We start from the raw sequence: 13,689 nt of genomic DNA, 5'->3' as shown, positions 1-13,689 counted from the left end.
ATGACTTCTTTATGTTATTTATGTTAATGAATTACGTATGCCTTCATGATTTTGAGTGACATGACTTCTTTATGTTATTTTTATTTTTGTTAATGAGTTATGTACGCCTTCATGATTTTGAGTGCCATGACTTCTTTATGTTATTTTTGTTAATGATTTACGTACGCCTTCATGATTTTGAGTGACATGACTTCATGTTATTTACGTTAACGAGTTACATATGCTTTCATGATTTTGAGTGACATGACTTCTTTATGTTATTTTTGTTAATGATTAACGTACGCCTTCATGATTTTGAGTGCCATGACTTCTTTATGTTATTTATGTTAATGAGTTACGTACGCCTTCATGATTTTGAGTGCCATGACTTCATGTTATTTATGTTAATGAGTTACGTATGCCTTCATGATTTTGAAGCCATGACTTCTTTATTTTATTTTCGTTATGAGTTACGTATGCCTTCATAATTTTGAGTGACATGACTTCTTTATGTTATTTTTGTTAATGAGTTACGTACGCCTTCATGATTTGAGTGCCGCGACTTCTTTATGTTTTTTACGTTAATGAGTTACGTACGCCTCCATGATTTTGAGTGACATGACTTCTTTGTTATTTTTGTTAATGAGTTAAGTACGCCTTCATGATTTTGAGTGACATGACTTCTGTATACCCAGTATTATTTTGTTTAATGAGTTCCGTACGCCTTCATGATTTTGAGTGACATGACTTCGTTATGTTATTTACATTAATGAGTTATGTATGCCTTCCTGATTTTGAGGGCCATGAATTCTTTATATTATTTACGTTAATGAGTTACATACGCCTTCATGATTTTGAGGGCCATGACTTCTGTATACTCAGTATTATTTTGTTTAATGAGTTACGTACGCCTTCATGATTTTGAGGGCCATGACTTCTTTACGTTATTTTTGTTAATGAGTTACGTACGCCTTCTTGATTTTGAGGGCCATGACTTCTTTATGTTATTTTTGTTAATGAGTTACGTACGCCTTCATGATTTTGAGTGACATGACTTCTTTATGTTATTTACGTTAATGAGTTACGTACGCCTTCATGATTTTGAGTGCCATGACTTCTTTACGTTATTTTTGTTAATGAGTTACGTACGCCTTCATGATTTTGAGTGACATGACTTCTGTATACCCAGTATTATTTTGTTTAATGAGTTACGTACGCCTTCATGATTTTGAGTGACATGACTTCTGTATACCCAGTATTATTTTGTTTAATGAGTTACGTACGCCTTCATGATTTTGAGGGCCATGACTTCTTTCCTCAGTGAGTCCAGCTCATCCTCCTGTTTCTTCTTCTGTGTGATCAGAAACTGGATGTAATCAATGGCTGAAATTGTAAACAAAGCACTGACAATTATATATATATATATCTAAAGCAGATTACTGAAAATTATACTTATCTATCTTTTTGTTGAAAATCTGACCCAAAAAAGAGTACCAGTACTTAGATTTCAGCAAATATAAAATAGATCTTTTTGTATAAATTGAGTGCTCTTGTAAAATAGTTACATCTTGTTATCAAGTATTAACAGCTCAACCTATATTCCCACTTTACAGTACAAAGACAATGCCTTCCCAATTTTGATATCCTAAATGATGATGTAACATGCTAAATTTTCTATAGTTTGGCACTGAAGTAAAACAGTTTATATAGTGGGGTTGTGTATTACTTACAGCGCTGTAGAACTGTGGCCTTGCTTAGCTTGGTATTTAAGTAGAACAGTTTATATAGTGGGGTTGTGTATTACTTACAGCGCTGTAGAACTGTGGCCTTGCTTAGCTTGGTATTTAAGTAGAACAGTTTATATAGTGGGGTTGTGTATTACTTACAGCGCTGTAGAACTGTGGCCTTGCTTAGCTTGGTATTTAAGTAGAACAGTTTATATAGTGGGGTTGTGTATTACTTACAGCGCTGTAGAACTGTGGCCTTGCTTAGCTTGGTATTTAAGTAGAACAGTTTATATAGTGGGGTTGTGTATTACTTACAGCGCTGTAGAACTGTGGCCTTGCTTAGCTTGGTATTTAAGTAGAACAGTTTATATAGTGGGGTTGTGTATTACTTACAGCGCTGTAGAACTGTGGCCTTGCTTAGCTTGGTATTTAAGTAGAACAGTTTATATAGTGGGGTTGTGTATTACTTACAGCGCTGTAGAACTGTGGCCTTGCTTAGCTTGGTATTTAAGTCGAACAGTTTATATAGTGGGTTTGTGTATTACTTACAGCGCTGTAGAACTGTGGCCTTGCTTAGCTTGGTATTTAAGTAGAACAGTTTATATAGTGGGGTTGTGTATTACTTACAGCGCTGTAGAACTGTGGCCTTGCTTAGCTTGGTATTTAAGTAGAACAGTTTATATAGTGGGGTTGTGTATTACTTACAGCGCTGTAGAACTGTGGCCTTGCTTAGCTTGGTATTTAAGTAGAACAGTTTATATAGTGGGGTTGTGTATTACTTACAGCGCTGTAGAACTGTGGCCTTGCTTAGCTTGGCATTTAAGTAGAACAGTTTATATAGTGGGGTTGTGTATCACTTACAGCGCTGTAGAACTGTGGCCTTGCTTAGCTTGGTATTTAAGTAGAACAGTTTATATAGTGGGGTTGTGTATTACTTACAGCGCTGTAGAACTGTGGCCTTGCTTAGCTTGGTATTTAAGTAGAACAGTTTATATAGTGGGGTTGTGTATTACTTACAGCGCTGTAGAACTGTGGCCTTGCTTAGCTTGGTATTTAAGTAGAACAGTTTATATAGTGGGGTTGTGTATTACTTACAGCGCTGTAGAACTGTGGCCTTGCTTAGCTTGGTATTTAAGTAGAACAGTTTATATAGTGGGGTTGTGTATTACTTACAGCGCTGTAGAACTGTGGCCTTGCTGAGCTTGGTATTTAAGTAGAACAGTTTATATAGTGGGGTTGTGTATTACTTACAGCGCTGTAGAACTGTGGCCTTGCTTAGCTTGGTATTTAAGTAGAACAGTTTATATAGTGGGGTTGTGTATTACTTACAGCGCTGTAGAACTGTGGCCTTGCTTAGCTTGGTATTTAAGTAGAACAGTTTATATAGTGGGGTTGTGTATTACTTACAGCGCTGTAGAACTGTGGCCTTGCTGAGCTTGGTATTTAAGTAGAACAGTTTATATAGTGGGGTTGTGTATTACTTACAGCGCTGTAGAACTGTGGCCTTGCTGAGCTTGGTATTTAAGTAGAACAGTTTATATAGTGGGGTTGTGTATTACTTACAGCGCTGTAGAACTGTGGCCTTGCTTAGCTTGGTATTTAAGTAGAACAGTTTATATAGTGGGGTTGTGTATTACTTACAGCGCTGTAGAACTGTGGCCTTGCTTAGCTTGGTATTTAAGTAGAACAGTTTATATAGTGGGGTTGTGTATTACTTACAGCGCTGTAGAACTGTGGCCTTGCTTAGCTTGGTATTTAAGTAGAACAGTTTATATAGTGGGGTTGTGTATTACTTACAGCGCTGTAGAACTGTGGCCTTGCTTAGCTTGGTATTTAAGTAGAACAGTTTATATAGTGGGGTTGTGTATTACTTACAGCGCTGTAGAACTGTGGCCTTGCTGAGCTTGGTACTGAAGTAGAACAGTTTATATAGAGGGGTTGTGTATTACTTACAGCGCTGTAGAACTGTGGCCTTGCTTAGCTTGGTATTTAAGTAGAACAGTTTATATAGTGGGGTTGTGTATTACTTACAGCACTGTAGAACTGTGGCCTTGCTTAGCTTGGTATTTAAGTAGAACAGTTTATATAGTGGGGTTGTGTATTACTTACAGCGCTGTAGAACTGTGGCCTTGCTTAGCTTGGTACTGAAGTAGAACAGTTTATATAGTGGGGTTGTGTATTACTTACAGCGCTGTAGAACTGTGGCCTTGCTTAGCTTGGTATTTAAGTAGAACAGTTTATATAGTGGGGTTGTGTATTACTTACAGCACTGTAGAACTGTGGCCTTGCTTAGCTTGGTACTGAAGTAGAACAGTTTATATAGTGGGGTTGTGTATTACTTACAGCGCTGTAGAACTGTGGCCTTGCTGAGCTTGGTTCCTCCTATCTGATCAGTTTGTTGACACGTGGGAACAATGTACTGCAGTTCATCATAACCTTTCTGAAATTATTTCACAGAATACTTCACTTTAAAATTCGTTTTATTCTGCCTTAAATCAAGCACATGCTTTTGAATGTAAGAAATGACTTACTGTATCAATTTTTTTGTAAGTAGCAATAACAACTATATGGTATACTTCCATATAGACACATTTAAATATATCAAAATTTTCCAGATTTACCATTTGAACTGGGTCAAAAAATCTATTTCTCATAGAAAAATAGAGCAAATATTGAAAATAATAATTCTTCAATAAATCTGTTGGTAGACTATTTGTATGTGATAAATGTACTGTTAAGTGATGTAATTCAGTATATGTGATACATATACTGTTAAGTCAATAAGTGATGTAATTCAGTATATGTGATACATGTACTGTTAAGTGATGTAATTCAGTATATGTGATACATGTACTGTTAAGTGATGTAATTCAGTATATGTGATACAAGTACTGTTAAGTGATGTAACTCAGTGTATGTGATACAAGTACTGTTAAGTGATGTAACTCAGTGTATGTGATACTTGTACTATTAAGTAACTGTTTTTACCTTGATTGCATCTCTCCTCTTTTGCTCTGCCTGAGTGTGCGCCTCTCTTCTCCTGTCTTTGTAACTCAGTGTAGGTTTACTATCACTGTCCTCATCATCTGAAAATTCACTTCAGTTAATGTCTCTGCTGTCAAACAATCAAGCTGTTTAAGCTGGGCTTCATACATGTGCATTTAATTTTGATCAAGTTTAATGTCTATCAAAAATATTCATTTATATTAACGAGGCCGAGTCTAATTCGAGTGCGCATGACTTTGCGACAGTGCACCTTTCCAAAAAATTGTGATTTTAATATAAAATTAGTATTATCTGAAATGCCAACTGGTCTGAAAATGTGAATTTACAACAATAATTGGGGGGAAAAAAGGCTAAAATGGCTCTAACGACATCACTGTTTTCCAATTTTGTAAGCAATGCATGATGCTGAAGAATGGAATATGACTCACTAATAACATGTTCGTAGATAGAACATCAGAACTTCAAGAAACATAGCAGCAATCTAACTTTTGCTATTTTTTAAACAAAAAAAATTATCTGCGCCAATAATTCATCTGCACCAATATGTATTTATACCACAGTATGGCAATTTTATAGGTATTGGGCATCGAAAAAATAAACTTTGTAATTAAGACCCAGACCAATCCTGATGGTCAACTTTTTTGAAATTTCACATTTAGTGACTTTTTACAATAACTTCCATCTACTTGACTGAAGAAGAAATCTCTAGGGCAGAAATACAAAAAATATGGAAAAATGGGATAATTTGGTGCTTTTCCAACAAATTCCCATGGGGTCCAATAGTAAAATTTGACAACTTTTGAGATTACCCCCAAAGAAATCGGGGTAGTAAGCATTTGATTTTTTAATCTTAAAACAATAAATATAACACTAAACAGTAAAATTAATTCACCAAAAATTATCGAAATCCCTAGGGTAGAAATAATTAGACTCGACCTCGTTAAATTGTGAATATCTACATTTGAAGTAAAATAATTTGTTGAATTTACTGTCACAGATATGTATAAATTAGCCAATTTGCTTACTAGTTTTTTGAGTATCTGAAAAAATTGCTGTGTGTTTCTATAGAAAATTTCACACATAAAATTAATTTATTTTAATACAGGCAGATGATGTAATACATTATTTAGAATATGAAACAGTTATTTTTCTACATAAAAAATTAAATCAATCTGTTAGCACAATACAAGAAATTAGAACTGTTAACGACAAAAAAGAACAACAAACCAGATCCTTGAGCAGAGGAAGCTGAGGAGAAACATCCAGCGGGAATAGAACCGGTGCTACTGGTCCGTGAGAAAGAGAAACGGGAATTTGCGGTCGGACTAGTATCTTCACCATCCATATCTACAATAGTAAGACAAAATGAGAAACACTTCAGGTAAAAATCAGTAGAAGTAAACCTGATTTTGTAGCAATATGAACTATACAGCAAACAAATAGTTTTATCAACAATATTTCAGCACTAGTTACAGAACTTAAATTGGTGATCTCTGATCAGAGCTACTTCACTAGCAGTAAAACTGCCTTGCACACATGTGCATATTTATGATATCAAGTCGTCACCTAGGCCTAACCAATGCATAATTTCATGGCCAATAATTGCATAATGTGTGACTGTCTAACATTTATTTACACAATGCATTACACAGAGTTATAAACTTTCAAATAGGGCCTAATTGAAAATTTAAAAAAACAACAACTTGTATCTGCGTTAATTTTTCAATGCAGTGACCCTGTATAATGTAACATAGCATGTTACGTAACATTCAATGTTCAACAGTGTTCAAAGCTAACTTTAACAGTTGATCACAAGTGACAGACATGCCAATATAATACAGTTAATTAAAACAATTATCATTCTAAAAGCTTTGAAAACAATAAAAGAAAAAACAAAACTATAAAATGACATGTTTAAAGTATACTTACCTTTCGTCAGGACATCATACCGATGGTTTCACTTTTAGGATTAAGAGTGTTGACCTTGTTTACTGTTTCTTGAACCGGATATGATTATTTTACCGAAGCAGTAGTAAAAAAAAAATTCGGATAAAATTGGAAAACGTAGATTTAGTTCTATAACTAGTCCCCACCCCAATGCACCATCTGCTTTAGCTCTATGGTTATAGTGGAATTTTTATAATGGAAGATTCGAGGGTATATATTTTTTGCCCTGTCCGTCTGTCTATCTAGCTGTCTGTTTCTCCGCAAAAACTTTAACCTTGCTCATAAATTTTGACTTTGTGGGTCTAACCCTCCATCTGTCTACAGGCGCGTAGCCAGCATTGAAATGAAGTGTACGCAGGAAATGGTCGGGGGTCTGGGGGCCGCCCTGAGGCCCCCAGTGGGTCCAGGGGGCGAAGCCCCTGGAAGCTCCTGGATTTTACGAAATTTTTCAGTCATTTTCCTTTAAAAGAAATCACGTTACATCTCTTTTCTCAAGCAAACACTTAGCTAAGTTATACTTCCATGGATACTTCAGGAAGAGAAGGATAATTTGATTAAATTAATTTACGAATATATTGGTATTGGAAAAAAAAGTTTCCAAGTGTGTCAAGATAAAATAGAGATGTAATTTAATAAGCCATCATCGGAGTTAAAGTATTTCAAAATATAAACGGGGGTGTGGGTCTTAATTTTGAAAACCTTTATATTCTGATAGCTTAAACAATGTGAGAGTACTTAAATTCTATAAATTGGTAACATCAGTAAAAGAAGATATTCATAAATGATCTATATTTTCATTTACTTTGTTAAGTAATTTGACTTTTGACTTTTTTTATTATTCATTACTTTAACGGAAATTCTTGTATAGTCGTCCAAGACCCTTGTTACTTTTTCTTTAAACCAATGTCACTTAGATCGCTTTCCTTCATCAAATACATGTATTTGTCCGGATAATCAGGATTACGCGGATTAACAGTTGGAAATTTTGATTCAACAATATTTTCTTACTCAAGAAGTGTGGAATTCATTTTATAAAAGACTGGATTTTAACAATATTCTGCACAAAAAAAATGAATAGAAACAATAAGACGTAAAATAATTTGCAAGACAGATACTGCCCCTTTTTCTCCGAATAAATCTCTCTCTTTTTTATTCTTTTTTCTTTCTTTCTTTTTTTTTTTTTTTGAAAATGATGTGTACGCACTTGCGTACTTGCGTATAGGCAGCTACGCGCCTGGTCTATCTGTATGTCTGTTTTTCTGTCATTCTGTCTGTCTGTCTATTTGTCCGCAAAATCTAAAACCTTTTTCATAACTTTGATTTAGTGGAGCTATCCCATGGCTTTCATATTTCACAGATGTGTTCCATATGATAAGACCTTTGATAAGACCTTTCTTTGGGTACCACCAAATTTGACCTTGACCTTTGAGTTTGACATACTTTTACACAAAAATACCAAACTTTTACTTTGGTATAACTTTTGAACGATTGGTGCTAGGACTTCACATATGTGTAACGTGAAGCGGTCACCCATCCAAGGGTTAAACAGGCTCGCCGTTGCTTAATTTGCCTGAAATAGAGGGAGACTCTACCGCATCACCAGAAAAGCTAGCTCACTGGCGAGGCAGTATAAGTTCCCTATATACTGTCCGCTACACTTTCCCCCGCTCAGGGAAGCTTCGACCCGAAGCTTAGCATGAGTTCCCTCTGAGTATCTGGGCCTCTTCAGCTACGGCAACCAATGCCGTTCCCGGACACAAAGTCCTAGTCTTAGTGCTTCCTGAAGCAAATCGGAACCTGACTTCAGATACGGCAACCACTGCCGTCCACAGACACGAAGTCTGTATATGGACACTAAGTCCTAGCTCTAAGACTTCCTGGAGCAGGACACCAGATACCAGAGTCACTACGCTGCCACCAATTTTGTAACGTGAAGCGGTCACCCATCCAAGGGTTAAACAGGCTCGCCGTTGCTTAACTTGCCTGAAATAGAGGGAGACTCTACCGCATCACCAGAAAAGCTAGCTCACTGGCGAGGCAGTATAAGTTCCCTATATACTGTCCGCTACTTATGTATTCTTTGTGACAAGACCTTGGATTGGATACCAACTACTTTGACCTTTTTAACTTGCCCTTGGAGATTGACCTCCCTCTAAAAACTTTAATTACCCTGTCCATAACTTTTTTAACAGTAAGGGCTAAAGCTTTCATACCTCACATATCCTTGTTACAAGACCTTTCATGGGATACCAGCAACTTTGGCCCTTTGACCTTGGAGTTTGACCTACATTTAAAAAACTTTAACCTTGGCCATTAACTTTTGAACAGGCGGTGCTAAGGTTTTCATATTTGATTTGCATTTAACTTCGTTATGTTGCCATACGAGGGCATCAAGGTTTCACAAACACATTTCTTTATATTTAAAAAAAAAAAAGTTTTATTCCACGGGACATTCGAAATTTAGGACAGGTCCATAATACGGTGCTGTGGAGCACACGTTTTTTTTCTCCTTAAAACAAGAACACATACCTTTCGTTGATTTCCAGTTTGAAAAGACTCCACATTTTTTTATCAATCGCTGGGGTAGTGTCAAAGTAAAATCCATCCCATGCCCGCAGAATATGCGAGGGGCCGGGGCACTCATCCTCACTTCTCACTTTTTCTGAATTGGACGCGTACGGTTAACAATTTTTTTTCGGGGGGGGGGGGGGTTGCTACTCGGAGTTTTGGAGGAAGTTTTGGAAGCCATCGCTTCGATACTTTTTTCCCTACAACTCACCAACCTGTAAACCCTATTTCACTTGCAGACAGCAGCTAGGAACCAAGGGGAATTGGCACCTTAGCAAATCCATATTTCCCTGGTGTGGTTTGTACTGATTTCAAAAATAAAGGTCCATCATAATAAAACAAATATCTTTCGTTCAATATACAGAAAACCATGCATTTTTTAAAGTCCAACAATAACATAATGGGGTTGGAACAGACTAACCCTTTATTCTTGTCTATGTCTTGTACTCTGATTTGGATAATACTAGTAGTATGCTAAAATTGTGTTATGTAAACATCTTGAAAAAAAAAACAACAAATTATTAGAATTTTTCAGTAAAAATGAATCAGGTACCTTGCTTCTCACCAGACATAGAGTATAGGTAATGTGGAGGGACCCAGGCTCACTTTCTATTTTTTTCTGAGACTAGTCATTTATTCATGATTTAGGCCAATTTAAAGTACTGTTTGCTTGATTTCTCCCGACTGAGGGTAAAATTATTGGGTCGGTAGGTAGGTATGAAAATCTTTTTTTTTTCCAGAAAATTTCAGTATATTTGTTGACGGGATGAGAGGAATAATTAGAAAAAAAATATATCGTGTCCTTGAATGTAAAAAAAAAAAATAGGTTTTGAATCAGACCATTTTTAATCAGTCGAGTGGGAGAGGGCAACCAGACATTTTTTAAAGGTGGCCTTCTATGGATTTTTTTTTAGCCACAGTAATACAGGTTTCGCGGCATATAATTTTTGCCATGTCCGTCCGTCCATCTTTCTGTTAATCTGTTTGTAGGCAAAAAATTTAACCATGCCCATAACTTTTCATTGCATGGACCTATGGCTTACATATCTCACAAGTGTATTCCCTAGCTTGACAATTAAGTTCTTCCTTTTGGCACCAACATACTTAACGTGCTCTTTTACCTTGCAGTTTGACACATTCTTGCATAATTTTACTTACTTTAACCTTGGCAATAACTTTTGAGCAGTTTGTGCTATGCATTTTTTACTTTATATTCCATATAACAAGAGTTTTCCTTAGATACCAATAAGTTTTACGCTCTTGGCTTGATCTTGGAATATGACAAACTTTTAAAAAACTTTAACCTTATAATTTTTGACCAGTTTTTGCTACATAATGGCTTATATATTTTACAGATGTATTTCTTGTGGCAAGAGCACTCTGACCTAGGAATTTGACATTCTTTTGAAAAACTTTCCAAACCTTTTTAACAGTTGGTGCAAGGACTTTCATTTTTTTTTTCTTGTGTATTTCTTGTGACAAGATTTTTTAGAGCTCCATTTATTTTGTACGTCGTTATAACCGATTTAGCTTTAAATACATGTATCTCGTCAAACGTTTGATTGGGTGTATTGCTTTGGTCAGTAATTTAGAGTCGGGGATCAGACTGATATATATACTCCTTTGTTTCTTCGTTATAAAATACAAAAGGCAAAAGTACAAATTTATTTCTCACCATTATCATGAGAACTTCCATACAAAGATTCAGTCTTAAGTAGAACGATTTTGTCCTTAACTTTGTATTCAGTGGAACATTTAAACGATTTTGTGATGCCATTATTAATAATACTATACGCTGTTAGATTATATTTGTCAAGATATTCTTCTGAATCAGAACTTGGTTCCACAATTAAGGCATCTCTTGACGTAATTGACGGATCTTCTTTGTAATAATTGAAAGGAGAAATAAAGAAAGACTGCAGGTCTCCCGCTGTCTGAAAAACCGGAAGTGACTCCATAGATGGAACCTTGTACGTCCTCAAAGTCACCCAGGCAACCAGATCCTGTAACATCAAAAGCAGAAATTATTGTAACTCGATCGTAGGAATAGTTTTACTATACCTGCATGTAAGTGAAACGTAAAGGAGGTGGGTCTTTCTTACGAGTTGGTAATCCGTATAGGCTACATGGCCTCAGATTTCACGCTTAGACATTACAGCATGCTTTTCAAAATTCTAGAACCAAGTATATTTTCACTTTTGTAACTTGATTCAAAGAATTGGATAAAGCCAAATTGACCGGCATTAGTAAAGATCGTCAAGAAGTTAAAACAAGTGATTCAGCAATTTTCTGTATTTGATTATGAAAGAATAAGTTTGCAGTATGAATTTAAGCGAATTTCATCTGGCTGAAATATACTGGCTGAAGTTATGTGGATATTTACCTCATCTACGATATCTTCATCATCTGAAATATAGTTCTGAAAGTTAACCACTGGTTTCTGTGAATCCCACATGGAATAGATAGAACTACTGCATCTCTCTGTATCCTTACTCTTGGTCACTGCTATGTGATAATGAGACCAGGACATTGACGGCTCATTTCCGGTTCCGGAAGACAACAGTTGTCCTGCCGCACTCCCCGTCATATGTATCCGATAACCACTAAGGTCTTTGTATTTCGTTTTGATCTTATCATTATGGAATATAAAGTACCTTTCGAAAAAGTCCTTGATTAACCCTTGTTGTTCTGTCATTTTAAGATCAGTTTTTATTTTTAATTGTTGAATAACCTTATCGTCACTGCCAGCCTCGTCCCCTGAATATATATCCTGAGTTTGTATATCGATGGTTTCAAAACGGTTGCTTGTACCATGCACGTCTAAATCTACTTTGAAATGAAATGAAAATTGTCGTATGGGTGCTATGAAGTTTTCCCGCAATCGGAATCCATAACGAGATTCTTGCGGTGCATGGAATATTCCCATTGGATATCCCGTGACAGTTACCCTTGTCTCTATCACGCCATTTAAACGAAACAACACATCAATGATAAATTCGTTACCAAGCACAGATAATATGGCTCTTAATGTTAATGAAATATCAGATAATCCCGAAAAGAAATTATTTGATGATGATCGACGAAGTGGGAAACCCGAATCTTGTTCGAACACACAGAATGCGTTATGAAGAATACTACTTTTAGGTCGACTTTCTTTTGACGTAGTAACTGAAATGTATGTAGCATGTATAGGACAGTCTACGGACGGTATCAGTGACCTAGCATGCCTTCCCAGTAAAAGACTGCTGTACAAGAGGCTTGAGTGACGTAGCCATAGGTGATGCCCGGATGAAAACGCTGCTATTTCTTGGAGACTGAGTTCATACAGAATACGGACGCTCCTGTATTTAACATCCAATAACTGTGGCCCGGATGTTGTCGACATTCTGAAGTGGAAATCCCAGTCCATGTACTGTATTCTTCCTTGTTTGACAGAATACCTGTGTCCATCCGGTTCAATCACCTTTGGACTCCGCAATCCCATAGTAGGAGTAGAGGGATTAACGGACAGTAGAATGTGTGGATCTACGGGGAATGGGATCGAAGATTTTGGCGAATTTCCAGAAATATACGCCTCTAGAACATGATCAGGAGATCTGTACTCTTGTCCAGAGTACCATATTTTTTCTATGTGGTATTTGTTTGGATCTGGCCCATCCAAATTGAATAAGATGAAAAAGTCCACAGGATTCAGCAAGGATTGTTTGACTTGGTAGTGAGTCCAATACCAAATTAAGCGGACGTTTCTTCCAGACATAGCTGGAGTTACTGGGGTGTAATAGTCCAGAATTAGACATTGTGGATCACAGTCAAAGAAGCTAGCCTCGTAACTTTCCTCTAAGACATATTTAAGCGTGACGTCGACTCGCCGCAGTAGTTTCCGGACTGCGCGGGTTTCAATGGTGGACACAGGTCTGTAGAGGTATGGGGCCGATAGTAGAAGTCTGTGATATTCTATTTTGTGCAGCGGACCAACCGAGTACTCCTCCGTCACTGGGGGAAATTTGTCACCACGGAACAACACAACACGGGCTTCTCTCGGGGGCTGAGGCCGGCCTATAAAGTCCAGAAAATCTAAAGCTGATGTTTTGTTGGGCAACAACAATTCGACGAAGTACAGATAACTCGAATTCGGTGCATAAATGTTTCTTCTTTTAAGATTAAAAGCTTTGTTGGAATACAAATAATTTTCCAGAGCTGACCACTCATTTTTTGTAAGATCTCGAAAAATTGAGTGACCTGGATCACCTTCTAGGGGTCGTTCTGTCAGTGTGACTCGATTGCAGTGTGTTGAGCCGTAAGGTTTGCGAATGATTTCGTAATAGACAACCGTCGCTGCAAAGCCAACAACGAGAGCGACCAAGAAGACGAGCAACACAAGAGAGTAAGTTTTCCATTGCCGAGCCGAGTCTCGATAATCCTCGTCCATACCATCCGATTTGCTGTAATATTATCACCTCCA

General features: G+C 36.8%; 1 protein-coding gene across 1 annotated transcript in view; it reads right to left on the bottom strand.

Annotated features, from left to right (window-relative positions):
• LOC134258358 (uncharacterized) overlaps nucleotides 1–13,671 on the bottom strand; it is a 34,384-nt gene extending 20,713 nt beyond the window's left edge. The window contains 5 exon segments of the mRNA XM_062740883.1: nucleotides 1,263–1,362; nucleotides 4,050–4,146; nucleotides 4,695–4,792; nucleotides 5,940–6,062; nucleotides 12,462–13,671. Of these exon segments, the coding sequence (XP_062596867.1) occupies nucleotides 1,263–1,362; nucleotides 4,050–4,146; nucleotides 4,695–4,792; nucleotides 5,940–6,062; nucleotides 12,462–13,656 (1,613 nt within the window). The 5' untranslated portion in view covers nucleotides 13,657–13,671.
• Nucleotides 13,672–13,689: the final 18 nt, after the last annotated feature.

Source organism: Saccostrea cucullata, unplaced genomic scaffold, assembly GCF_032062105.1.
Source record: "Saccostrea cucullata isolate Sc308-1 unplaced genomic scaffold, CSIRO_AGI_Scuc_v1 ctg4, whole genome shotgun sequence".
Lineage (NCBI taxonomy): Eukaryota > Metazoa > Mollusca > Bivalvia > Ostreida > Ostreidae > Saccostrea > Saccostrea cuccullata.
The sequence above is the reverse complement of the archived record's forward strand: the minus strand, read 5'-3'. Positions and strand labels throughout refer to the sequence as shown.